The sequence below is a fragment of the Caenorhabditis remanei genome, chromosome IV (assembly GCF_010183535.1).
Source record: "Caenorhabditis remanei strain PX506 chromosome IV, whole genome shotgun sequence".
NCBI lineage: Eukaryota > Metazoa > Nematoda > Chromadorea > Rhabditida > Rhabditidae > Caenorhabditis > Caenorhabditis remanei.
This window is the reverse complement of record NC_071331.1, coordinates 25,199,985-25,226,169: the sequence shown is the minus strand read 5'-3', so window position 1 is coordinate 25,226,169 and position 26,185 is coordinate 25,199,985. Positions and strand designations below refer to the sequence as shown.

General features: G+C 41.5%; 12 protein-coding genes across 12 annotated transcripts; 6 read left to right on the top strand and 6 right to left on the bottom strand.

Moving 5' to 3' along the window:
- Nucleotides 1-704: 704 nt before the first annotated feature.
- Nucleotides 705-988, bottom strand: GCK72_016244 (uncharacterized protein; the record flags this gene model as incomplete). Its single annotated transcript, XM_053731411.1, has 2 exons — nt 705-828; nt 882-988. The coding sequence occupies 2 exons, from the start codon at nt 986-988 to the stop codon at nt 705-707; spliced, it is 231 nt and encodes a 76-aa protein (XP_053586183.1).
- A 1,241-nt stretch (nt 989-2,229) lies between these two features.
- Nucleotides 2,230-5,458, bottom strand: GCK72_016243 (uncharacterized protein; the record flags this gene model as incomplete). The annotated part of the gene is made up of 7 exons (XM_053731410.1): nt 2,230-2,337; nt 2,435-3,122; nt 3,201-3,389; nt 3,442-3,665; nt 4,123-4,810; nt 4,906-4,934; nt 5,348-5,458. The coding sequence occupies 7 exons, from the start codon at nt 5,456-5,458 to the stop codon at nt 2,230-2,232; spliced, it is 2,037 nt and encodes a 678-aa protein (XP_053586182.1).
- A 1,723-nt stretch (nt 5,459-7,181) lies between these two features.
- GCK72_016242 (uncharacterized protein) lies at nt 7,182-11,257 on the bottom strand (the record flags this gene model as incomplete). The annotated part of the gene is made up of 4 exons (XM_003093023.2): nt 7,182-7,286; nt 7,810-10,669; nt 11,028-11,116; nt 11,159-11,257. 4 exons carry the CDS (start codon nt 11,255-11,257, stop codon nt 7,182-7,184), a joined length of 3,153 nt encoding a protein of 1,050 aa, XP_003093071.2.
- A 932-nt stretch (nt 11,258-12,189) lies between these two features.
- Nucleotides 12,190-13,144, top strand: GCK72_016241 (uncharacterized protein; the record flags this gene model as incomplete). Its single annotated transcript, XM_053731409.1, has 3 exons — nt 12,190-12,352; nt 12,465-12,625; nt 12,674-13,144. The coding sequence occupies 3 exons, from the start codon at nt 12,190-12,192 to the stop codon at nt 13,142-13,144; spliced, it is 795 nt and encodes a 264-aa protein (XP_053586181.1).
- A 69-nt stretch (nt 13,145-13,213) lies between these two features.
- Nucleotides 13,214-13,646, top strand: GCK72_016240 (uncharacterized protein; the record flags this gene model as incomplete). Its single annotated transcript, XM_003098798.2, has 2 exons — nt 13,214-13,357; nt 13,416-13,646. 2 exons carry the CDS (start codon nt 13,214-13,216, stop codon nt 13,644-13,646), a joined length of 375 nt encoding a protein of 124 aa, XP_003098846.2.
- Nucleotides 13,647-13,861: 215 nt separating this feature from the next.
- On the top strand, nt 13,862-14,220 carry GCK72_016239 (uncharacterized protein; the record flags this gene model as incomplete). Its single annotated transcript, XM_003098830.2, has 2 exons — nt 13,862-14,008; nt 14,122-14,220. 2 exons carry the CDS (start codon nt 13,862-13,864, stop codon nt 14,218-14,220), a joined length of 246 nt encoding a protein of 81 aa, XP_003098878.2.
- Nucleotides 14,221-14,829: 609 nt separating this feature from the next.
- GCK72_016238 (uncharacterized protein) lies at nt 14,830-17,636 on the top strand (the record flags this gene model as incomplete). The annotated part of the gene is made up of 5 exons (XM_053731408.1): nt 14,830-14,840; nt 15,091-15,225; nt 15,917-16,090; nt 17,024-17,183; nt 17,496-17,636. 5 exons carry the CDS (start codon nt 14,830-14,832, stop codon nt 17,634-17,636), a joined length of 621 nt encoding a protein of 206 aa, XP_053586180.1.
- GCK72_016237 (uncharacterized protein) lies at nt 17,424-19,224 on the bottom strand (the record flags this gene model as incomplete). Its single annotated transcript, XM_003098853.2, has 4 exons — nt 17,424-17,624; nt 17,904-18,620; nt 18,802-18,962; nt 19,062-19,224. The coding sequence occupies 4 exons, from the start codon at nt 19,222-19,224 to the stop codon at nt 17,424-17,426; spliced, it is 1,242 nt and encodes a 413-aa protein (XP_003098901.2).
- A 395-nt stretch (nt 19,225-19,619) lies between these two features.
- Nucleotides 19,620-21,577, bottom strand: GCK72_016236 (uncharacterized protein; the record flags this gene model as incomplete). Its single annotated transcript, XM_053731407.1, has 3 exons — nt 19,620-19,810; nt 19,883-20,461; nt 20,719-21,577. 3 exons carry the CDS (start codon nt 21,575-21,577, stop codon nt 19,620-19,622), a joined length of 1,629 nt encoding a protein of 542 aa, XP_053586179.1.
- A 1,023-nt stretch (nt 21,578-22,600) lies between these two features.
- Nucleotides 22,601-23,556, top strand: GCK72_016234 (uncharacterized protein; the record flags this gene model as incomplete). Its single annotated transcript, XM_053731405.1, has 3 exons — nt 22,601-23,012; nt 23,057-23,193; nt 23,239-23,556. 3 exons carry the CDS (start codon nt 22,601-22,603, stop codon nt 23,554-23,556), a joined length of 867 nt encoding a protein of 288 aa, XP_053586177.1.
- GCK72_016235 (uncharacterized protein) lies at nt 23,235-23,534 on the bottom strand (the record flags this gene model as incomplete). The annotated part of the gene is made up of 1 exon (XM_053731406.1): nt 23,235-23,534. The coding sequence occupies one exon, from the start codon at nt 23,532-23,534 to the stop codon at nt 23,235-23,237; it is 300 nt and encodes a 99-aa protein (XP_053586178.1).
- Nucleotides 23,557-24,012: 456 nt separating the features above from the next.
- GCK72_016233 (uncharacterized protein) lies at nt 24,013-25,157 on the top strand (the record flags this gene model as incomplete). The annotated part of the gene is made up of 6 exons (XM_053731404.1): nt 24,013-24,135; nt 24,189-24,216; nt 24,317-24,576; nt 24,621-24,744; nt 24,790-24,905; nt 24,954-25,157. 6 exons carry the CDS (start codon nt 24,013-24,015, stop codon nt 25,155-25,157), a joined length of 855 nt encoding a protein of 284 aa, XP_053586176.1.
- Nucleotides 25,158-26,185: the final 1,028 nt, after the last annotated feature.

Genomic DNA, 26,185 nt, shown 5'->3' with positions numbered 1-26,185 from the left:
ACACATCCGGGAGAGAGAGAGAGAGAGAGAATCGCTTGTGAGCACTCGTCATCACAAGAGAAAGTATTAGTGTCCGAACGTCTCCAATCGTATTGAGCTGCTTCTCGTTCAAATATCTGAATCGCCCGGCATCTAGTCGTTTCTTGGCGTCAGCAATTTTACCGACGACTTCAGAATCCTCTGGCACGTCATCTTCGCGAACAAGTTAAGATAAGAATGCGAACGAGTTGAAAAGACGGGATAATGAAATCGTAGGTTTTTCCATTTTACGCCGCAAGAACATACATGCAGACGCTTGAGAACAACGAAAGAGTGACGAAGAATAGGAAGAAGATGTTGGCGAATTACATTTTGCTCTGGAAAAAACATTCAGTGAATTGAAGAAAAAGACTGATGAAACTTTCATTGAAAATACACTCACTCTAGAGAAGACAATTCTAATATCCTCCTAAGTTGTGATGTCTCCTTCGAAGTCCGAGTAAGCCTCAACCACATCGAATCTCTTGAAGTGACTTCTTGATGACATTAAGAAGTATGAATCATGTGTTGATGACAAGACGCCAATCCGAAATGGAGAACAGCTCTACTCTCAATATTGTAGGCAACCACTTTAGTGAGCAAAGCGAATAGAAAGACAACGGTTCCACAGAAATTGTGACCGATGAGAATAGCGTTAGTGTACTTGCGAGTTTCGGAAGACGATGCTAAGAAGGGTGACGTAGTAGATAGTTTCGATCGCTGGTATCGATGTAGATGAACACCATGGTGATAACAACCATTGCTTGAACGATGGCAAGGCAAATGCGCATGCGAGCAGTCAAATCACATCTGGAAACATTACTTTATAACTCTTTCAACAAACACGAACGGTTCGAACGTACTTGGCAGCCAAGAAGATGTTGGTGAAGCTGAACACAAGAATCGGGACCTGTGCGGCGACAGTCATGGAGTATTGGAAGTTCGACGAGTAAGGAATTCCGTTGTCCATCAGTTTGAAAGTTGTACTGAAAATTATTGAATGTGCGAAAGCTTGTATATGAGTGAACTAAAATCGTGCGAGATGTTGAGGAACATGTTCCATGGCAACAGAGCTCCGAACATCAAGAACATCAGATAGACGTGGTTTCCCTTGTTGAACAGTCTGAAAACACACAATTTCTCAAGTTTCAGCAAAAATCTGATTAAAAGCTTACCGCATCCTCATTGGAATGCCTCGGCGCGTATCGGGAAGAGTTCCAGAACTTACGCATTGCTGAAAATTAAGGAGGATTAGAAAAATCATTGAAAAATCAGCGATTTTAAAAGAAATACATCTGTTTTCCGTTTTAACTACGAGATTTCGATTATTTCCGTCAAAAAACAGGAGAAAATTGGAAGAAAATCGAAAAAAAATGGGAAAAAAAAATTGAAAAATGCGAAATGAAATTGAATGAGCAGTTGGCGCCGAAGCGTGAAGAGCGCATGAAATCGAGAGACGCAGACACTCCGCAAACACGGCGGCGCACAATTGCGGAATCAATTATTGGCGCGAGATTTAAATTCAATTTTTTTTTGAAAAATCACTTTATCAAGCTTTGAAAAGCAAAAATTCGGAAAAAAAAAATGGAATTTAATTATTTATCGAAAATTTTGAAAATTGATTGGAAACGGATTCGATTATTGCACTTTTTGGTGGCCTAGAGAGGTTTCATTGTGGTTATCTAGGCCAAAATTTTGATCTATTTTGATTTTTGGTAGCTTAGGAATCTTACCGTTTCGGTTCCTAGGCCACGAAGTCAACTTGCTTCAAAACTTTGATCTATTTTGGTTTTGGGTGGCCTAGGAATCTAAACCTTGAATTTCTAGGCCACCATTCCTTAGAAGTATAGTTTTTTGATGAATTTTGCCCAATTTAGACAGAAATCGCTGATTTTTGACCGAATTTTTGATTCTCTGGAAAATGAGACTCTGGAAAATCCCGAAAATGACATTTCTAAAAAATAATAACAAAAATTTCGGGAAAAAAAAATTTTTACCGAAAAAACTTGCAGATAAAAATGAGAATTGCTTATAAATTAAAACTATGATTACATGAAAAGGGCGCAATTTAATACAATGAAACATTTTGAAAGGGTAATATGTAGAAAAGTTGTGGAAAGTACAATAAACAATAAAAACTATCTAACATCAAATAAATCATTTAAAAAGGGGAGCGGAAGAACTACGAGCAGGTTTTGTTCGCCCTTTCAATCACATTTTTCTTCTCTTTTGGCAGTTCTGAGAAGAACATTGCTCCGCCTCCGGAATGTTGATTTCTTTACTTTTGGTGACCATTCGTTGAGCTGCTGAGGCGGCTATCTGGAAAATATGAAATATTTAGGTGTTTATAGTAGGATTTTTGATGAATTTTGACACAATATGGTTTATTTCAGCCATAACTCATCCAATTCCTCACTTGTTTCAATCGATTCAACATTTCGGTTCCACGGGTCAGACATTGATAAACGTTTTGTTGGAAATTATGGATTTCCAGATGGTGTGCTGTTCGAAGATGGTGTGCTGATTTGTGCTGTTCGATGGAGAGCTTCAATGCATTCAAGTCCCCCGGGAATTCCATCTTATCCAACTTCTCCGTTTTGAGGCGCATATATTTAATGCACTCCTCGACACCAGTGACCTCCTCGAACCACTGTGAGAGGTTTTCTTTATTCAATTTGTCTCTTCTGACACCGAGAGTGACTTTCGTGAGACCCTTCAAGTCCACCGTTTTTCGGCGGCAAAGTCTGTTGAGTCGCCGATAGAATTCTTTCGTTTCGGGAGGTGTCAGCAGCTTTATCTTCTCAACGTCCTTGTAGAATCCGGCGATCGGTCCTTCGAGAGCCTTCAAATCATCGAAGAGAGCGACGGCGATCAGCTCGACGGCTTCTGGTGGCTCCGATTCGACATGACCGTCGACGTTTTTTATGTCATTCAGAATTGATTTGAGAGTCTCGTTGGCGAGTCCGATGCAATGATCCATCTGTTTGACGACTCCGTTGAACTTGCGACGTTCGACTGGGTTTTCAAGGCAATCGAAATCCATTGGTGACGCGTTTTGATTACGATTCGACTTGTCAGGTTCACCACGAGTCACACCCAGTTTTCTGAAAGAAAGTTGTCACATACAAACAAAATAGTCGCTGATTGTCAAATAACAACTACAAGTTGATAAAAAAACTTACTCTTTAATCGACCGAAATGTATTTGTGAATGAATCCGTAGCATCGCTTCGAGACACCGATTGTCCCAGATGTGGAAGTGGTTTTGATGGCGTCTGTCTGTCCCAGCTGTCTTCTATCATTTTTATGACCTGCTCCTTCACCCATTCAAAGTATTTCACTTGATCTGGTCTGAACGTCACCCAAAGAGTTCTGAAAAAACAAATAAATCAAAAACCCTATATTTGTTCATTGTGAAACTCACATGTATCCTGTTTCGGGCACGAGTGGAAACCCCAAATGCTCGTTTCCGGCAACTACAATCTTGAGCTGGAACTGAGACCATGGGATGATTCGAGAAGGTTGCCATGGCATCGGATCCAGTATCTCCAAATGGGCTGGAGCAAATTTTATTCGGCGGTTTTGAAAATGAATATTGCTGTCCTCTTTGCCAATCAAGTAGCAGTCCACCACGAATTGATTTGTCTTCTGAAAAAATCGAAATACTTACTTTATTGACTCAAGAAGAAAAGAAGCAAACACGTGTACGAATAAAATCGGGTTTTCAATGAAAAATTGAGCTCAAACTATGAAATAACTGCGGAAATGGATTGAAAACAGGTCACATATGAAGCAAAACCCGTAAAAATTATTATTTTCAATGAAAAAATTAGAAAAATCGGTCGGGAAATCACATTTATCATCATTTTTCTCCAGCGATTTTTCTTTAAAATGTTTTTCAGAATGTGTGCATTCTGACGTGACGGTGTATGCGTTTTTCTTAATTTTTGTTTGAAAAATCATGAAAATCGACTATTTAAAACAATTTGTCGACTTTTTGACTATTTTCGTGCTGAAAAAAACGAAAATGTGCTAAAAAACCTCGATTTCTGGATTGTTGATTCCCATTCCATGATGGAATTTCCATCTCTCACACAATCCTTACCTGTTCCTCATTCAACACGGGTATCTGACCTCCGGATCCCACAGCAAACGAAGTGTCCAGTGGCTCCAGAACCTTTCCCTCAGCCACGTCAACATCCTGATGTCTTTCCGATCCATGCACTGATCTCGTCGAGATAGCCGCCAACGAAATCGCAGATGGCGAGTTTGCAGAGTCTTGAAGCAGATGATTTCGATGCGGTTTCGCCGTTTTTAGAAGATCTTTTTCATCGGCCGACATTGCAGTGCCAGGCTCCTTGAATATAAACTTTTGAAGCCACGCAGGCATTTGCTTTGGCGCTGGAGCCGGTGTGGTCACCGGAGTGGTGATGGCTGGCGTGACGTTGACGCTGTTGCTCTGGCTCTGCGCACTTTTCATCATTTGGAGCAGATCGATTGTCTTTGAAGAGGCCGGTGCACTAGTTGGCACTGGAGCTGAAGCCTTAGTCGCTGCTCCGCCCGCAGCACTAGCAGCTCTCGTCTGCTCTGTGGTGCTCGCTTTCAGCTTATCCACTAGTTTTTGCAACAAATTATAGATTCGTTGGGTGTCGGTCGCCTCGTGGAACCACAGCGCTTGGATTGATGATTTGTCCTTTTGGAAGTAGATGAAATTCCCTTCGAGACGGAGAATATGGCTTGAAGTTAGCGGCTCGATGAAGTCGGTTGGGTCGTTGCGATTGGCAATGAGGAAACTGAAAAAGAAATTGAAAATTTTCATTTTTTAGCTAAAAATCTGAGCAAAACTACAAAATTTTATCTCAAAACACATAAAAATTGAAAATCTCACTGTCTGGTGTGTCTTGGGAGCGTTTTTAGCTGAAAATCGTTCCAAGACTACAAAACTTCATTCTAAAGCAGAAAAAAGAAGGAAAACCAGATTTTCCAGGTCATTTCCTCTCAAAATAAGGTTTTTGAGTAAAAACTATCAAAAAATGAAAAATTTTCACTGCCAGGGCGCGGTTTTAGCTGAAAACCATTCTAAAAAGAAAGAAAACCCGATTTTCCAGGTAATTTCCTTCGATTTCCGCTCAATTTCTCAATTTCCTCTCCTTCTCACCTGAAATATGGCCGATCAAAGTGTTCCAAAGGAGTTTTTGAGAATCGGGTTCTTCATAACTACAGTAATCCCGAGGAGGTTGAAGATTAGTCCGAAGAAGGCGACCTGGAATTCTCGTATATCTACAAGAGTGCCCGTAAATCTACAAGAGTCTTCGTAAATCTACACTTACAAAAAAGATAATCGCCGCCGCCAGCAACACATCCTCTCTGGTCATCTCCAACTCTTCCTCAGTCTCCTCCAGAATTGTTGTAGTGATAATATTAGGGACAGTAGTAGTCATTTCTCAAAACTGAAATTTGAAAAACTGAAAATGCAACATTACTCATGTTACATCAAGGGCACGCGCCTTTCCCACAGACACACCCCCTGAGCATTACTTGGAAAAAAGATAAGATCAAGAAAGTAAGAAAAGGGGGGTGGCGGAGCATGAGAAAATGAGATGTATACATGAACAAAAATGTATGAAAAAAACTAGAGGAAATTCTGCGAAAAATCGGCTTAGAAGCATTATTTGGATAGGTGAGTTGCAGGATTGGTAAAAAAACGCGTCACGGGCGCGCCAGGCGTTAAGAATTCTGATTTGAATATATATTTGTTGTATAGAGAAAGTTATGGGCTACATTTTTGCAGTTGACTACTTTTTGTTAGCTCCACCCACTTTTGAGATATGCGTCTTTAAAACACAAGAAGGGCGCTTGTTGTCTCCACCAAACAAAAGTTTGAAGACTTATATTTTGAAAACGGGCGGTGCTATCAAAAAATTGTCAATATTTTGTTAGTGCCACTTGAAATTCTGCACATTTTGTCAGTTGACACCTTTTTGATAACTCCGCCCCCTTTTGAGATAACAAGAGAAACAGAGAAGCAAGAGCGTCCAGTTGCCTGCGCGCTCTCTTTCTCTCAGCTGTCTTCTTTGGCTTATAGCTTAAAAGTGGGCGGAGCCTTCAGAAAAATGTTAACTAACAAAATGTGTAAAAAATTATGTTGATGAGTTTTGTAGTTGACCACTTTTTGATAGCGTTTAACCCTCTGGAGGTATAACAGGTGGAAGTTGCAATAGACATCTTTAAAAACGCGTCTCAGGCGCGCCAGACGTTGTTATTTTTCACCAACTTTATATGCTTTGTGTAGAACAAATCAAGGGCTACATTTTGTCAGTTAACCACTTTTTGACAGCTCCGCCCAATTTTGAGAAACGCGCCTTTAAAGATCGCTGCCTGATGAGAGAGCGCAGACAACAGGACACTCTAGCTTCTCTGCGTATCTTCCCCCTTTAAAGGCGCATATCTCTAAAGTGGGCGGAGCTATCAAAAAGTGGTCAACTGCAAAAATATAGCCCTTGACTTGTTCTACACAACCAATTTAAATTTGGAACAAAATCGTCCAAGTCTGGTGCGCCTGAGACGCGAGAATATTGGTTTTGGGCTGAAAAACTGAAAAAATGATTATAAAAACTTGCAATTTTTGGGAAAAAGAGAGAAAAATGAAATCAAAAAAACCAATTCTGATTCTTTCAACAAAAAAATTCCCATTCCTTTTTTGAGTGATCAAAAAAAAGAGTGACAGGTGAACATTTCAAAGATTGGCATCATTTTTCGTTGAAAGGTTGCAGCTGGCGTGTCATTGACGCGGTTTTGAGAATCTGAAAATCAGAAAAACATTCGATCCATTTCTTCCATTTAACATTCGATCCATTTCTTTCATTTCATATATAAATAAGTATATAAGTATTTGAACAGAGAATATTTCCAGAGAAAAAACCAAAAATTACAATAAAAAATGAAATTCGATGAGTCAGTAGGAACAGAGAGATATCGTGAGAATAAGAGACCCATTTGGAACAAAAAAACAGAGAATATGGACAGAGAGATGGGCGGGACTTGGTGTAGAAAAGGGGCGGGGCTACATCACAATTACCTCATTATTAGAGGATTCATGTAATATTACAAATAGGGGAAATTTGTGCATTTTTGAATGAAAAACGGAGGAAAACGGAGAGAGAATTAATCGATATTGAGACGACGATTGAGAGCGCCGATGTAGGCCTGATGGATTTGGGCAACGAATTCGTCGTCGTTTTGCATTAGATGGGCGATCGCCGAGATGAACTGGAAAAAACATTGTATTTGAATGAAGAAATGAAGAAATTGAGTCTGTTTTGAGGAGAAATCGTTAAAAAAACCTTTTTTGATAAATAGCGTCAAAGGTGCACCAGAAAAACTGCAAAATTAGGTGAGAATTGAAAAATCCAATAAGTTTTTGGTCTATTTTCACTGTTTTTAGTTCAAAATTCGGCATTTTGGTGGTCGAGACCCTCCTCACCGAAACTAAGCCTAAAATCATCGAAAAAATTGAATTTCAATGAAGAAATTAAGTATTTTAAAAGGAGAAATCGCCAAAAAGAAGATTTTTGGCAAATAGCTTCAAAGGCGCGTCAGTGGAATTGCAAAATTAGGTTAAAACTGAAAAATTCTTCGTTTTTGATCTATTTTCCCTATTTTCAGCTCAAAATTCGACAATTTCTGGCGATTTTCGTGCTAAAAAAAACGAAAATGAGCTAAAAAATCCTCGATTTGTGGATTTTTGATTCCCATTCCATGATGGAATATCCATCTCTCACACAATCCTTACCTGTTCCTTATTCAGCACGGGTGTCTGACCCCCGGATCCCACAACGAACGAAGTGTCCAGTGGTTCCAGAACCTCTCCCTCAGCCACGTCAACATCCTGATCTCCTTCCGATCCATGCACTGATCTCGTCGAGATCGCCGCCAACGAAATTGCAGATGGCGAGTTTGCAAAGTCTTGAAGCAGATGATTTCGATGCGGTTTCGCCGTTTTCAGAATATCTTTTTCGAGCTCATCGGCCGACATTGCAGTGCCAGGCTCCTTGAAATCTTGAAGCAACTTTCGAAACAGTTGCTCTGCCGGTGTGGTCACCGGAGTGGTGATGGCTGGCGTGACGTTGACGCTGTTGCTCTGGCTCTGCGCACTTTTGGTCATTTGAAGCAGATGATTTCCATGCGGTTTCGCCGTTTTTAGAAGATCTTTTTCGAGCTCATCGGCCGACATTGCAGTGCCAGGCTCCTTGAAATCTTGAAGCAACTTTCGAAACAGTTGCTCTGCCGGTGTGGTCACCGGAGTGGTGATGGCTGGCGTGACGTTGACGCTGTTGCTCTGGCTCTGCGCACTTTTGGTCATTTGAAGCAGATGATTTCCATGCGGTTTCGCCGTTTTTAGAAGATCTTTTTCGAGCTCATCGGCCGACATTGCAGTGCCAGGCTCCTTGAAATCTTGAAGCAACTTTCGAAACAGTTGCTCTGCCGGTGTGGTCACCGGAGTGGTGATGGCTGGCGTGACGTTGACGCTGTTGCTCTGGCTCTGCGCACTTTTGGTCATTTGAAGCAGATGATTTCCATGCGGTTTCGCCGTTTTTAGAAGATCTTTTTCGAGCTCATCGGCCGACATTGCAGTGCCAGGCTCCTTGAAATCTTGAAGCAACTTTCGAAACAGTTGCTCTGCCGGTGTGGTCACCGGAGTGGTGATGGCTGGCGTGACGTTGACGCTGTTGCTCTGGCTCTGCGCACTTTTGGTCATTTGAAGCAGATGATTTCCATGCGGTTTCGCCGTTTTTAGAAGATCTTTTTCGAGCTCATCGGCCGACATTGCAGTGCCAGGCTCCTTGAAATCTTGAAGCAACTTTCGAAACAGTTGCTCTGCCGGTGTGGTCACCGGAGTGGTGATGGCTGGCGTGACGTTGACGCTGTTGCTCTGGCTCTGCGCACTTTTGGTCATTTGAAGCAGATGATTTCCATGCGGTTTCGCCGTTTTTAGAAGATCTTTTTCGAGCTCATCGGCCGACATTGCAGTGCCAGGCTCCTTGAAATCTTGAAGCAACTTTCGAAACAGTTGCTCTGCCGGTGTGGTCACCGGAGTGGTGATGGCTGGCGTGACGTTGACGCTGTTGCTCTGGCTCTGCGCACTTTTGGTCATTTGAAGCAGATGATTTCCATGCGGTTTCGCCGTTTTTAGAAGATCTTTTTCGAGCTCATCGGCCGACATTGCAGTGCCAGGCTCCTTGAAATCTTGAAGCAACTTTCGAAACAGTTGCTCTGCCGGTGTGGTCACCGGAGTGGTGATGGCTGGCGTGACGTTGACGCTGTTGCTCTGGCTCTGCGCACTTTTGGTCATTTGAAGCAGATGATTTCCATGCGGTTTCGCCGTTTTTAGAAGATCTTTTTCGAGCTCATCGGCCGACATTGCAGTGCCAGGCTCCTTGAAATCTTGAAGCAACTTTCGAAACAGTTGCTCTGCCGGTGTGGTCACCGGAGTGGTGATGGCTGGCGTGACGTTGACGCTGTTGCTCTGGCTCTGCGCACTTTTGGTCATTTGAAGCAGATGATTTCCATGCGGTTTCGCCGTTTTTAGAAGATCTTTTTCGAGCTCATCGGCCGACATTGCAGTGCCAGGCTCCTTGAAATCTTGAAGCAACTTTCGAAACAGTTGCTCTGCCGGTGTGGTCACCGGAGTGGTGATGGCTGGCGTGACGTTGACGCTGTTGCTCTGGCTCTGCGCACTTTTGGTCATTTGAAGCAGATGATTTCCATGCGGTTTCGCCGTTTTTAGAAGATCTTTTTCGAGCTCATCGGCCGACATTGCAGTGCCAGGCTCCTTGAAATCTTGAAGCAACTTTCGAAACAGTTGCTCTGCCGGTGTGGTCACCGGAGTGGTGATGGCTGGCGTGACGTTGACGCTGTTGCTCTGGCTCTGCGCACTTTTGGTCATTTGAAGCAGATGATTTCCATGCGGTTTCGCCGTTTTTAGAAGATCTTTTTCGAGCTCATCGGCCGACATTGCAGTGCCAGGCTCCTTGAAATCTTGAAGCAACTTTCGAAACAGTTGCTCTGCCGGTGTGGTCACCGGAGTGGTGATGGCTGGCGTGACGTTGACGCTGTTGCTCTGGCTCTGCGCACTTTTGGTCATTTGAAGCAGATGATTTCCATGCGGTTTCGCCGTTTTTAGAAGATCTTTTTCGAGCTCATCGGCCGACATTGCAGTGCCAGGCTCCTTGAAATCTTGAAGCAACTTTTGAAACATTTGCTCTGCCGGTGTGGTCACCGGAGTGGTGATGGCTGGCGTGACGTTGACGCTGTTGCTCTGGCTCTGCGCACTTTTGATCATTTGAAGCAGATCGATTGTCTTTGAAGAGGCCGGTGCACTAGTTGGCACTGGAGCTGAAGCCTTAGTCGCTGCTCCGCCCGCAGCACTTGCGGCTCTCGCCTGCTCTGTGGTGCTCGCTTTCAGCGTATCCACTAGTTTTTGCAACAAATTATAGATGCGTTGGGTGTCGGTCGCCTCGTGGAACCACAGTGCTTGGATTGGTGATTTGTCCTTTTGGAAATAGATGAAATTCCCTTCAAGACGGAGAATATGGTTTGACGTTAGCGGCTCGATGAAGTCGGTGGGGTCGTTGCGATTGGCAATGAGGAAACTGAAAAAAGAATTGAAAATTTTCATTTTTTAGCTAAAAATCTGAGCAAAACTACAAAATTTTATCTCAAAACACATAAAAATTGAAAATCTCACTGTCTGGTGTGTCTTGGGAGCGTTTTTAGCTGAAAATCGTTCCAAGACTACAAAACTTCATTCTAAAGCAGAAAAAAGAAGGAAAACCAGATTTTCCAGGTTCTTTCCTCTCAAAATAAGGTTTTTGAGTAAAAACTATCAAAAAATGCAAAATTTTCAATGCCAGGGCGCGGTTTTAGCTGAAAACCATTCTAAAAAGAAAGAAAACCCGATTTTCCATGTCATTTCCTTCGATTTATTTCTCAATTTCCTCTCCTTCTCACCTGAAATATGGCCGATCGGCCCGTTGATAGACGAAGAGAGTTCCTTCGCAATCGGCATTCCGCCACTCCTTCTTCACCGTGAATGGCATCTGAAAATGAAAAATTTGAATGGAAACTCACAAAAAAATTACCTTATCGAGAATTTTGCTTGCAGCAATGTCGATTTTCTGAAGTTGTTGGAGATTTTTGGCGGCCAATTCGGCGGCGGCCTTCTTCTTAGGGTCATTCATTGTTCTGTCTGCAAAAATATAGTGTAAAAATGAGATTGAACGGCTAAACACTATGAAAAACGAAAGAAACAAGTTGCGCATCGAAAACCAAGTTTCTAGTCAATTTTTCAGCTTAAAATTCAAAATTCAGTTGACTAATACGTTTAAATAGTCGATTTTTATGCTTTTTTATGGCAAAAAACTGAGAAAACTGTCCAAAATGAAGTAATTTGAACGGAAAATTATCTCTAAAAAGTCACAGACTCCGTCGTCAGGTGTGGTGCATTGAACGCATACACCGTCACGTCAGAATGCAGAGATTTTGAAAAAAAATTTTAAAACAAAAATCGGCTGAGAAAACTGATTAAAAAAGTGATTTTCCGACCGATTTTTAAAATTTTTTTATTGAAAATAATAATTTTTACGGAGTTTATCTCATATTTCTCCTGTTTTTGATTCATTTTCGCAGTTATTCCATCAATATTTTCCAAATCAATATTTTTCCAATGTTTAGGCCGTTCGCCGATATCTGAGCTATTGATTTATTTTAAAATCACATTTTCTCTTATTATGCTTACAAAAACTGTCTTTTAACCGTTTCATTTGAGTCTTCTTGTCATTTCCGTGGTTTTCACCCAATTTCTCATTTCGAAATTTTGCAGAAGTCGAACAAGGGTTATACATAAGTCGTCATCTTCACAATGTACAATTTCAAACGAATTACTGTCGTTACGAATGCATCGGTAATAAAAATGGATATTTTCAACATAATTTTTGCTATTTCCAGGAATTGAACGACGTCGTTTTGTCGAAAAACGCAAAGAAACACTCCAACTGTCGTCCATCGTCAATACTCGATCGGAAGAATTCGCGCGTTTTACGCCCGTAAGATCAAGTTCCTCCAACAAACGCTTCACGACAAACTCACCCAAATCATCAATGAATTCACAAAAATGGAGGAAATTCATCCGTTTTATTCGGATTTGATGAATATTCTCTACGATCGTGATCACTACAAAATCGCGTTGGGTCAAATGAACACCGCACGTCATCTCATCGATGGAATCGCTCGTGAATACGTTCGTCTCATGAAGTACGACGACTCGCTCTACCGTTGTAAGATGCTGAAACGTGCCGTTTTGGTAGGAATGGTCAAGTTGTTGAAGAGACAAAAGTCGAGTTTCGAGTATTTGGAGCAAGTCCGTCAACATTTGTCTCGTCTGTATAGATCCCTCTACTCGTACATTGATTCTCTGTGGATTCCCTAATGTCGGAAAGTCATCATTCATCAATAATGTGATTCGTGCTGATGTTGAAGTTCAGCCATACGCCTTCACCATCAATCGTCTCTATGTTGGACATTTGGATTATCATTTCCTCAGATGGCAGGTAAGATATTAGCCAATTAAACTATTTGCCTTTACATTAATCTTCCAGGTAATCGATACCCCCGGAATTCTCGATCAACCATTGGAGGATCGTAACACTATCGAAATGCAAGCGGTCACTGCTCTTGCTCACTTGAAATCCTCCGTTCTCTTCATGATGGACGTGTCGGAGCAGTGCGATCGCACCATTGAAGAACAACTCCATCTTTTCGAGTCGATTCGCCCACTTTTCGCCAACAAGCCAGTTCTTATCGGTTTGAACAAGGTCGACATCAGACATCGTGGAGAATTGCCAGCTGAGAAGGCGGCTCTTCTGTATCAACTCGAGAAAGAGGGAATCCCAATCGTCGAGACTTTCACGTTGACTCAAGAAGGAGTGATGTCATTCAGAGATCGTGCTTGCGACGAGCTTCTTGCTCAACGAGTCGAGGCTAAGATTCAAGCCAAAAAGATCACGAATATCGAGGATTCTGTGCTGAATATTTGGATATTGACGATGAGGAGACCAAAGAGAAAATGACACTACAGATCAGAGAGAAGGAGAAGTTGCTCACATTGGAACACACTGTTAGCAAGAGAATCGCTGGAAATGTCGGATCACGTGTTCACACCAGAAAGAGGGAGAGATATGTCACGATTGGAGCATGAGTTGGGAGAGTTCGATGTGGATATTGATACAAAGAATATGAAGAATCTGCAAGGACAATGTGAAAAGCCAAAGCTCGGAAAGGAGGTTTGTTGTGGATCTTCTAGATTCCAGATTCCTCAATTCTATTTTTTTCTCTTTTCAGATGAAAGTTGGACGCGCCCGTAGTCTCAGTGCCGTCCGTCCAGCTCCACGCGACGAGCTCGCGTTCCCAGACGAGGAGAAACGTGCTCATGTCGACAAGTTGCGCACGAAAGCGATGCGAGGACTCCGTCGTGAAGCGAAGAAGGGAGAAGCCGATCGACACGTCTACGACCTCAAACCGAAGCATTTGTTCTGTGGAAAGAGAGGAAACGGAAAAACCGATTGGCGTTAATTTCCCATTATTACTGTTTCTATTATTCTTCTTTCACTTGTTATTGTTTTGTTTTTTTCTGTTCTTTTTTGTCTCTTTTCCCCACTCATTTTCCGAATAAAAATGCTTCAAATCGTTATACTCGAGACCTCAAATCTAGTGCATATTTTAAGCATTCTTATGAATTTTTTATCAGGTTTTAATGGCAATCTTCAAATCATTAAATCTAGTTAAGGATGGCAAAGAAGCGAAAGATCGATGATGAAAAAAGCGCCGAAGGTGCGCCAGCCGAGAAGAAGGAGAAGATAGAGAAATGGTTGAAGGTGGATTCTGAAGCGGCGACGACGACGGAGAAGAAGAAAAAGAGACCGTGGAGGAACAAAGTTCGAGAACTCGCGGCGAAAAAAGCGGCAGCTGAAAAGAAAACTACGAAAATCCGGAAGAATCGATGATTCTGGAAGCATCAGATGACGTGACCAAAAAGAAGAAATTCAAGCCAGAAGTCGTGGAGAAGAAGGATGACGTGGCAGAGGATTCTGAAGTCGCCGATAAAATTGCTGACGCCAAGAAGCGTCTTGACGCCGGACGTTTCTGATATTTGAACGAGAAGTTGTATTCGTGTTCTGGATCGGAGGCGTTTGATTTCTTTAAGGAGGATAGGACCGCCTTTGATTTGAATCATGAGGGTTTCGCGGATCAGGTGCGGAGAGTTTTACTGAAAATTGAGAGAAAAAGTGTAGAAAGAAGCATTTTTCCGAAATATGAGGTTTCATTTTCATACAAAATTCCTAATTTTGATAAAAAGAAGAGTCCACTGCTGATGATGGCCGTGCTCTTCTTCTAGGTACATTTTTTCTTGTCCAGTGGGTAACGGCCGAAACAAGAATGAATAACTACAAGCAATGTGTAATTGCTAGTTTTCAGATGTTCTTTATCAGTATTCGGCAGGATTTTCAGAGCAGGCTGGAGCAGACAAGGGGTTGAACAAAAATGTGGAATTTTGACAATTTTACTTTTTAAATAATAGAGAAATTTTAAGACGTTACTCATTTGCTGACAAACAAGTTGTGAAAAAAACTGGATTTCTACCGTAAAATCATAGCAAAAAAGATGTCCGATATTAGGCGGACATCCAGACATCCAGACCTCAAATTCTATCGATTTTTGACAGATTGACAGGAAAATCCGGACATTTCTTCTTAAAATGCGCCAAAGGTGCGCCATACAGATTAAGAATTCAAAAACCTCCGAAAATCATTGGTTGTGAGCCGCTTTTTTTTAAAGTTTTCCCCCAGTTTCGGTCTAAAAACTATCTAAAAACCACTCTACCTGAAATAATATTTGAAACCAAAAGTTTTTGATTTGAATTGGTAAATCTCTGAATAATTCTATAACTTTTTGGTATGATTTTACGGTGGAAATTCTGTTTTTTCCTATTTTTTGTTAGCAAATTCCATATTTTCAGATCAAAAAATAGCCGAATCATCCGCCGATTCGAGAGATCATCCGTTGGATCCAATCGAAACCAGATCAACAGTCAATATTCGATTTGGAATGTGGTGAGGCGAAGATTGCGGAGGCTGTTGGAGAGAAACGTAAGGTTGGTTTTCATACAACCATTTCATATTACACACGTCTTACAACCGCGCTCTACCGAAACCGAAGAAAATTGTGTGCGAAATTACTGTAAGAGACTCAGAGAAAAAGAGACATTTTTCAAGGGAATTTCGGTGGAGCACAGTTGTAACAACTGTGCCGAGCTAATAGAAACATTTATAGTTTTTTCCAATTTCCAGATAAGTTCATTCGACTTGGTGGCTTTAAATGAGTCGAGTCGAGTCGCGTGACATGTCGACTACTTCGAAATTCGGTTAGAAAGCAAACGAATTGCAGACAAATAGAGTAAAATCGTCTTTTTTTCGGCTGAAAATTGAGTTTGCTGGCCTAAGATCCAGAATTGATCCGAGAGATTACTGTAGCTAGATCCAGGTTTCTAGGATCCGAGAGATAGCTGTATCGCTGGATCCAAAATCTCAAGGTTTGTTTGTTTCGTGATCATAATGACTATGCATTACTGTAGTGTGGTGAGATCTTGAATCCTAAGGGTTACTGTAGCTCAGAATCAGCGCTTCTGTTCCTGAAGGTTACTGTAGCTCGGGATCCTAACGAGTACGATTTAATGTAGTCTGAGATTCGAAGGAGATATAGTTTTTTGGAGTTTTGCGACGATTTTGGGGTAGTTAGAGGAGTTTGCTGTGTTAGAATCTTGAAATCACTTCATATTTTTCCAGCGGAACTCTGAAAATCGCCGAAGTCACCTCCCGTCTCGTCTCCTTCAAACAATTCTGCGAAGCGATCACCAAAATGGGATTAGAGATGGCCAATCGTCGTCAACTCACCGATTATTTCATGATTTTCGAATTTCGGAAAATCGAGTCAAACGGATTGAAGTGGAACCCTTGTTGGTATAAGAATTCAGCTCTGCTTCAGAAATGCTTACTATTAGTTTTCGCTTTTTCTATTTATGTTTGAATAAAGTTTTGTAGAATATCGAAAACTCATCGAACACATTTTAAAGTCTTGTTTCGGCCGTTGCCCACTGGACAAGAGAAACTAATTACTGGTTTAAAGAGCACGGCCATCATCAGCAGTGGACTCTTACCAGTTTTAATTTGAGCCGAAACCTCAACGAACTCAACAAAACAGAGGGTTTGACGCTTTTTGTGTAATTTTTTAGATAAAATGTTTCAAAATTTTCGATTACGTTTCCGGGCGGGAGGAACCGAGAAAATTGATAACAAAATACGAGTTTTCTATTTGCAGTTCCGGTGGTCTCAATTGATTTTCGAGGTAGAATCGAATCTGAAGAAAAGTGCAACCTCTTGTCCGCTCCAGATTGCTCTGAAAATCCTTCCGAAGATTGATAAAGAACACCTGAAAACCAACATTTACACATTTCTTGTAGTTATTCATTCTTGTTTCGGCCGTTACCCACTGGACAAGAAAAAAATAAGTTCCTAGAAGAAGAGCACGGCCATCATCAGCAGTGGACTCTTCTTTTTATCAAAATGAGGAATTTTATAGGAAAATGAAACCTCGTATATCGGCAAAATGCTTTTTTTCTACACTTTTTCATCTTTTTTTTCTCAATTTTCGGTAAAACTCTTCGCACCTGATCCGCGAAACCCTCATGATTCAAATCAAACGAAGTCCTTTCCTTCTAGTCGCTTCTTGGCGTCAGCAATGTTATTCGACGACTTCAGAATCCTATGCTCCTTTTTCCACGTCTTCCTTCTTCTCCACGACTTCTGGCTTGAACTTCTTCTTTTTCAGCCTTCGTTTCGTCTTCTTTTTGACGTCTTCTGACTCCAGAATTATAGATTCCTCTGAATTTTCAGCTACTGCTTTTTTTCTTGCAAGTTTTCGAACCTTGTTTCTCCAAAGTCTCTTCGTCTTCTTCTCCGTCGTCGCCGCTTCAGAATGCTCCTTCAACCATTTCCCTACCTTCTCCTTCTTCTCGTCTGGCGCACCGTCGCCGCTTTTCTCATCGATCTTTCGGTTCTTTGCCATAACTTCCCTAACTTGAATTATTCCGAGGACACTAAAATCGATAAAAATGTGAAAAAAACAACAAAGTAAACAAGGTGATAAAAAAATGATTAGAGAAAGGCTTCTTTTTGATTCCACTTTTCCGATCTGATAACTCGTCGAGTTATCAGAGGTGGGGGAGGGGATTAATAATGAAGGACGCGCCGGAGGCACGCCAGACTCCATAGGGAAACAAAAAATCAATAGAATTTAGGATAAAAAGGTGGCGAATTGGGGATGTTGGGCGACAATCATATCGCTGACTTTGTTCACTTGTTCCAGTGTTCCAAGGATCTGTCCATCCCAAACACGCATCGGATTGGCGTCTTCGAAATGGAGGACTCCATTCGTTTGGTCGATGTATCCGTGAAGACGTTCCGAAGCGATCATCTCACCAGCCATCGATTCCGCCTGAAATATTAAATTTAAGTGAAAATTAATAGAAAAATGTTTAATTTTCGCTCAAAAACCTCATTTTTGACTTCAAAATCGTGTCTGGCGCGCCTGAGACGCATTCCTTATCAGAAAAATCGCCTCAACAATAATCGAATTTCAGTCAAAAATGAAAATGATAATCTTCTGAGATTTTCCGTTGGAATTCTCATTTTTCATTAAACACCCTCAAATTTTACTCAAAAACCGTCGATTTTCCTCTTAAAACTGTAATTTTTCGATATTTTCAGTACTTACCGCATCAGTATCCACACCTAACAACATGCCGAGCGTCTTGAACTTGATATTAATATGCAACTGACTGACAGCCGTGATATTATGCTCCTGAATCACTCCTTTCAGAATCGATTCACCGTGCTCGTCGGCCTTCTGATGCGGTTGGAGTTGTGACTCAAACTCGGCCAACTCGTCTTTATGAATCACTTTAGTCAGATACATCTTCGCAATGATCTCAAATGACGGACAATTCGGCGCCCGTTCATCTTTGAAGATTATCGTCAGAAGACGTGATCTCTGTGGTCCTGGCTTCGCTAGAAGCACACAAACGATCGCTTTTCCGAGTGCTGTAATTCTATCGGACATCGGGAGTTGCTCCGTGACAGACAGCTCATAATATCTCTGCGCCGCCTCCACAAATCTCCGTTTCGCGTCACAAACTCTCGCTTGGAGTGCTTTATGTTCGATTTGGATCTCTGGATTCGCTGTTGAGCCGACTTCTATCATCAGGAGAGACGTTCTATTCACATATTGCTCCGCCTCATCGATTTCTGCACAGTCTAGCAGCAATTTTGTGATTCGAATGCATAAAAGTGCCTTTGCGCCCTCTTTTGTCGCCTGTGGAGAGTTGAATTTTGGTGAAGTGTCCGAGTTGATTGCGATGAGAGCTTGAGCGGCGTCCTTGATTCGACCCTCTTTCTCGTAGAGACTTGCCAGCATAAGACGGAGAATACAGACCTGGAATAAAGGGTTTTGAAAAAGAAAAATAGGCTTTTAGGCTAAAAACCAATATTTTCGAAGTGTTTTCAGCCATTCTCAGTCAAAAATCCTATAAAATCGCCGAATGAGGAATTTTTAGGCTTAAAATCGAGATTTTCAAAGGTTTTTCAGCCATTTTCAGATCAAAATCCTCGATTACCTGATCCTCATACGAAATCGTGCGTGTCTTGATTATCGACAGAATTCCCTCGGCAATCAGCTTGATACATTCTGATTCCAGATTCGGATTATCCAGTCGTTCGGTTATAAGTGACACGAATTGTCTCGACACAACCATACTTCCCGTCTCCAATGCGATTACTGGAAGGAAAAAGTAGAGAAAATGAGTCTGGGGCACCACCAGGCGCGTTTTTTCCCGATTTTCCGACGGGAAACTCCTTTATTTCCCTTATTTCCTACCTGTATCAATAATTTTAATAATCTCATTCGTATCCACTCGTCCAATCGCGTTCACCGGCAAGTACTTGTTACATAACTTGCTCAACGTCTCGAATTGTGCCTTGAGATCCGTATCCTGTGCGAAGATTTCAGCCACCTCGGCGGAACGCTCGATTTCGGTCATCTCCAAGAGGAAAATGTTGTGAAAAGTCAAGAGAAGTGAGAGATATAGATAAAAATCTAGCTAAAATCACTAGTTTTGTGTGAAAATGAGTGGAAAAAAACAAAAAAGAAGATAAATTGTCAACTTTTAAATGAAAAAAGAGAGAACAACATGAAGCAATAAACGAAAAGTTTCAGACTTGCAACAAAAAAGATCATAAATTGATTTTTAAAGTAAGAAAGAAGCACACAGCACACCTTATCATAAAGAAGGAAACGGGGAATAATATAAAGCGGGACGGGGAATTTTTAATAGAGAAAATCGGGGGCAAAAAGAAAAGAAAACAGAATATTTCAAGCAAAAATGGAGATTTTAAGGAAATAAAAACAAATTTTAAAACTGAACAAATCGCGGATTTAAGCCATTCCTTCGTCATCCTCATCCTGTTGCTTCGGCCCTCTTGGTTTTGGACCTCCTGTCGCTTGTTTAGCCATAATAATTTGATCAACTTTAAGAATTGTGGCGGCGGCATCGGTGGCGAGTTTGATAGCCAGTCGTTTACCGGCGTACAAGTCGAAGATGTTGTGAGCGACGGCGTCCATCACTTCTGGAAAGAAGAGAATGAGTTTTGGGTCAAAATTATTAGCATTTTCACTGAAAAAAGGTCGATTTTCCTTACCTCTCTTCCAGATATCAATACCAGCATTCTTGTGTCCAGCAACATGTTCAGCATACAGCTTCGTCAATGTTTCCGTCGTTGGCATACCAGCATTCTCAGCGATAGCCTTTGGAAGAGTCTCGAGGGCGTGAGCAAACTTCTTGATAGCATATTGCTCCAATCCTGGCGCCTTTGCTCCATAAGACTCGATTTCCTTAGCCAATTCGATTTCAACGGCTCCAGCTCCGGCGAGCAATTTTCCATCTTTACAGAGCGCCTTGTAAGTGTTCACAGCATCATCAACAGCGCGCTCGACGTCGTCAATTCTGGATTGAGATGAACCACGAATGATGATTGTGGCAACCTTTCCGGTCTCTGAGTTCTTATCGAAAACCACTACATTTTCGTCTCCAATCTCTTGAACAGCAACTGAATCACAGTGTCCGAGAAGGTTGACTGCTGGAGCACAGATTCTGGCTTGTGGCTGAGCGCCGACGGTTCTGCACAGACGACGGAGATCGATCAGACGACGGAGATGATCTTGTATTTGTTGAGGAAGTGGAGGTAGAGATCTCCGAACTTTCCGGCGGCGACAACGGCCTGGAACAGAGATATTGAAGTGATTTTGAACAGGTCATGGCGCTTTTTGATTCAAATATCGTTGAAAACTTAATTTTAAGCTCTCTGAACCGTTTTGGCTCATAAATTTGATGTATAGTGTCTAGAATGTCAAACTCCCCGCACAAACGCAATAAACTCTGCTTTTTTGAGCTTTTTCGCGAAAAATCAGAATTGTGTGTTGTTCACTGCGATTTTCTCTCAGTTTCCAACAATTCTGACATATCTTACCTTAACACCATTATCAGCGATAGCTTTCACTTGCTCCTCAACCTCTGACTCTTCTCCCTTCGAGAAATTAACCAACTCATCGGCATTCTCAATCAAAACAGTTCCTTTCGTCTCAGTTTGAGTCAAATCGAAGGGACACGTGTACACGGCGATTCTGGCGTCACTGGCCGATCGAATCTCTCCTTCAGCTCCTCGTTTGAACACCATTCCGTTCATAACTCGAGAGGTGTTCACTCCGGATCCAATAATCTTACAGATTCGAATATTGTCAACGTTGAAGTTGTAGCTGTTGGCTGGGCAAGTGGTAACACAAGCCTTTGCGACAAGATCAGCGATCACATCCTCGTTATCGTACTGTTTAGAGGTGATAGCTGAACGGAGGTACTGGCGGACTTCATCCATATTCTTAAGGTCGCTGGCCTCCTTAACCACCAAAGTTGGGAGGATTTCAAGAGCCTTCTCAGCAGCTTGCTCGTATCCAGCAGCAACTTCTTGTGGAGTCATTCCCATATTAATGAGATTCGATGCGTGCTCCAGAAGAGCGGCCGCAAGAATCACTACGGTATTGGTGTTATCTCCGATCTGCTTCTCCTGCATCTCTGTGGCCATAATGATGATACGGGCGGCTGGATGTTGAATCTCGAGCTCTTTGAGAATGGTGGCGGCGTCATTTGTGACGAAGAGCTTTTCGATGTGGTTAATCACCATCTTGTTCATTCCGTTTGGGCCGTAGGCGGATCGGATTTGAGAGGCGAGCTCGGTGCAGGCTTCGATGTTACGTTGCACGGCCTCGTCGGTTCCTTTGAAGTGCTGAGCTCCCTCCTTCATGAATCGGCCGTAGCCGGACTTTGGAATCTTCATAGCCATGATTTACCTGAAAATTATAATTCAGGAGAGATTTTGGACATTTAAAAAGCTTTTTAAACGAATTGTTAAAGAGTATAGCTTGAGAAACATTTAAAAACTAGAAATTCGGGTTTAACGCAATTTTATATCTGAAATATCGACTTTTGAGGATAAGCAAGTGATTTTATGCGTTAATTCAGCGTTTTTCAGGCTTTTTCAACCCGAAAACAACTCAAAATAGGTCTGAATTACACTAGAAACCCCTATAAAACCAAAAGTCATACAAACTCCATCCAAAACAATGAAAATACACATTTCTAACCAATTTTTCACAGGGTTTGGTGGTTTTTATAGGTTCTGGACCTTACAAATCGACTAAAATCGATAAAAACAACCAAAAATACACAAAAATCCGTCAAAATCCATGGAAAACACTGGAAACAACGAAGAATATTTGAAATCGGAAAATTCGCGAGCGTTGAAGAAATTCGACGGGTCTCGGCACGATTTGCCGACAAGAGTGTCGTGAGGTACGGTCAATTTTGATGTGTGTCAACACTTTGCGCGGCGGGTCTGGTGTTGTTGCGGACTTGCCATTTTTGTCATACTTGTCACGGGCCGGGCCCGGGCCGGCCCCACGCGTGCTTTGGTCTATGATTTTGCTGATTTTTTCTGAATAATGACTTTAAAAAGTTTCCTCCCAAATTTTCTTTGTATTTTTGCCGTTTTGCAGCCAACATTTTCATATTTTTCTACATTTAAATCCCATTTTTCCCTGATTCTGTACATTTTGCCTCTCTTCTGTTCAAACTCTCATCTTTCTGAACAACCTGTTGAATTTCCATATTTGCCGTTTCCCGCCGATCAAATAGAATAGTGAGAGAGAGAGTGTGCTAATCGAAGAGAACGCCGACGTATGGGAGTGAAGAGACGCAGAAATTGTGCGCGCGTATTTCGAATTCACCTCCCTCTTTACTCGATTTTCGTTGTTTTTCCGCGTGTCTTTTGCTTTTTCCCGTTAATTCTTATAATTTTTCAGCAAAAATGAGTGTCTTATCGGCGAAGGCATGTCTCGACGGTGTAAAGAAGAAAATAGAAGAACTTCAAGTTGATGTGAAGGGAAAAGAAGCGATGAATCTGGTGCTATCTCAGCAGTTAGAACGAACCAAGGATATTCTGAAGAACGAGCAATGGATCCGAGATGCGTCAACTGCACAGTTCAATGATCGGTACTCCAAACTGCAGAAGTCTTTGGAAGAAAAAACGAAAGAAATGGAACTGTTGAGAGAGAATATGGAGAACATAGTTCTCAAACACCAGAAGGAGATAGCCCAACACGAAGCAGAGATGAAAGAGTGCCGAGAGCAAAACGAAAAGCTCGTCGAGAAACTCGAGTCGATGACCACGATCAAATCGGAAGTTGAGCAGAAGAAGTGCTACTTGGAGGAAAGAATCAGTGAGTGAAGATAACAAGTGATTTTAATCAATACACTTTTACAGAACTTCTCGAAGAAGATTCGCTCGAAACCGAGGAGGAGTTGAGGAGAAACGTCGAGCAGACGCCGCGGAAGTCTGTCGCATTCAGTATTGATATGGATTCCAGCGATACTATCAGAGGAACTCCGATTGGATTCAAGGTAAACGAATTTTTCTAAATTTCCAATAAAAACATGTTTTTTCAGTGCAATCCACGTGAGTCGGTCTGCTCCATCTGCGACTTGTTCGAGCGATGCTCGACCGCCCGCTCTTCGATGCGCTCCGAAACAAATACAATCGCTTCAACGTCGGAATTCAAGCCACCATACACTTCAACCACGAGTGAAAGAATCAGTATCTTGACGTCTCGAAACGAGAAATTGAAACCACACCTGCAAAGCTCGTATGCCGTCGAAATGGCCGACGTCAACTCGCCATCAGCCGACGAGGAGAATGTCCGAAAAGGAGGAGGAGTGGAGAAAAAGAAGAGACGTAACTCCATCTTCGCATTCAAGAAGCATTAAAACCCTCGCATAATTCGCTTTGTTTTTCGTCTGTAAATATTTATAATAGACAAGAATTCTGTTAATAGCTAAAAGCTCAATCGAACTTGATTATTTGTAAATTTGTAATTGTATGTTAAATTGTGATTTGAATTTTGTTGTTTTTCGCCGGTTTGGAATATTTTGATATCTTTTTCTTCTTGTATAATGTGATAAATGATTGCTCCGGTATTAAATTAATCGATTTTTATAAGTAGCGGAAACTGCTCCGTGTATATTTTTCTATATTCAAATTGGCGCGGTCTCTTGATGGTCCGCAAACACGTGGGATGAAACACGCCGACGCGAAAATACACAGTTTCTGAAAAGACACAGTTTCAGAAGACACAGTTTTAAACCAACCAAATTCCTTTTTTCTCAGTTAACGTTCCTTTTTCTCCGAAAATTTACTGATTTTAATGTTTTTCAAGACACAAAATGATCGACGACGACGACAAAGTAGATATATACGGATTGCTCCCCGAAGAATCATGGATGGCTATAGTATTTCTTCTTTTCGGCACATTTTTCCTCGCCGTTTTCACTGGTTTCTGCAGAAAGGTAGAATTTTTATATATTCTGAATTTTTTTTCCGAAAAATGTAACATTTTCAGCTGTTCTCATATTGTACGCCAAAATTGCGTGATTTTTTGTACGAAGTCATCGCCGCGTTCTCCTACTGTGCATGCCAATACTCACAAGGTAAACAGTGCTCACTGAGCTTGAAAATTCCAATTTTTAGAACACATATTGAAATACCTCGGATACCCTGGACTGTTCATTGCGATTCTGATTCAAACGTTCATTTTCCAACACCTTAACAAAAGACACTGCGAAAACTGGCTGATTTTGATGGGTGAGGGACACAAAAACGAGTTTCCGATCTCGTTGATCTTCTCTCATGCTGTCGGAATGCTCAGCTTCTCCTATTTGTTGATGTTGTATAAAAGTCTTCTTCCGTGTCAATTGGAGCATTTGTTTTTCAAGAATGACACGTTACAGGTTTGTTTTATTGATATGGAACCAATAAATATGAGAAATTTCAGCCAATAATGATCATCGTCGTCCTCTGTGAATTCTTATCCGGCGCCGCTCTTCATATACTTCTGAGACAGTTCAATGGGGATGATGGAGCCACTGCATTGGTCTACGCGATCGTTTTTACAATTAGTAAGCTATTTGCTCCGTAAATTCTCGAAAAATTGCATTTTTCAGCTCGCAGAGCCGCTGGAGTCCCCGCCGCTCATCCACTCTTCTTCTTCTTCCGATTTTTCAGCTGCGTTCTCAAAATGCCGGTTAACGAAGGAGTCATTGCTCTCGTAGTTCATGTTGTAAGTTAAAACAACGAAAAGATATCAAACGCTCATATTTTATTCCAGTTCCTACCATATATTGGATGGATATTCGTTCCATGGGTATCCCGGAGCCCGTCAACTCTGAAATCGACGTGGCTATTAAAATACGAGCGAAAACAAGAGCAGGCGATGAGAGCGCAGAGAGCACTGGAAGAAGAGCAACGGAATAAGCACTACAATTTGAGACAGAGGAATAACAGAGGAGGTGGCAGAAACAGAGGACGTTAACAGAGAGTTAACAGAGGGCCCATACTCCCAGGGGGCATCGTGCTCATAGGGGGCATTCACTCAGAGGGGTCACTAAATCTTAGGGGGCATTTCACTGATACTCTTAGGGGTCATTTCTCATATGCTCATAGGGGACATTGACCCTCATTCTCAGAGGGGTCATCGAAATTCTCAGAGGGGGCATCAATATTTTCAGAAGAGGAATCAGCTTTCTCAGAAGTGTCATCAGAAAAATTGCTATAAAAGTTGAATAAGGTTAGTTTTCGATAATTTGATGGCCAGATAAACTTGATTTAGCGTGCTTTGAGAAATTTGGCAGAAACTCAATGACAAGAAAGACTCATCGACTTCACATTTGTTTTAGCCCAATGATGTGACGCTAGATATTAGAGATTCTGAAATGCCATCAAAAATAATTCACAACATTCCCCATCTTTCTAATATGTCAGAAATGCCGCGAGCTTTTAATCTATGAAAAGTATTTCGAAATGCTCTACAGGTCACAAATAAATTATAACTAGTGTCGTTTTGAATACAGTTGAAAAAAGAGACTGAGACTTGAAGTTTTTAGTTAGATAAACAATTTAAATTTTGAGACAATTAGTGAGGCTGTGGCACATGCTCAAAGCTGACTGCTTTTTAACTAAAAACTGCGAGTATCGCGTTCTTTTTGGAGAGTACTGTAGATATAGTCAATGAGAGATTGTCAATGATGAGTAGTGTAGTCAATGAGAAAAATGGAGTCATTGCGCCGTGTATTCAATGATTTTTTGCCGATAAATTTCACAATGATTAAATAGATGTTTTTTTGAAAAAGTTACTAATGACACTGATTATTTCAAAACATCTTCTACGAAAAGATTATCCCGTTTATCTGGCCTCCAATCATCGAAAACTAACCTTATTCAACTTTTATAGCAATTTTTCTGATGACACTTCTGAGAAAGCTGATTCCTCTTCTGAAAATATTGATGCCCCCTCTGAGAATTTCGATGACCCCTCTGAGAATGAGAGTCAATGTCCCCTAT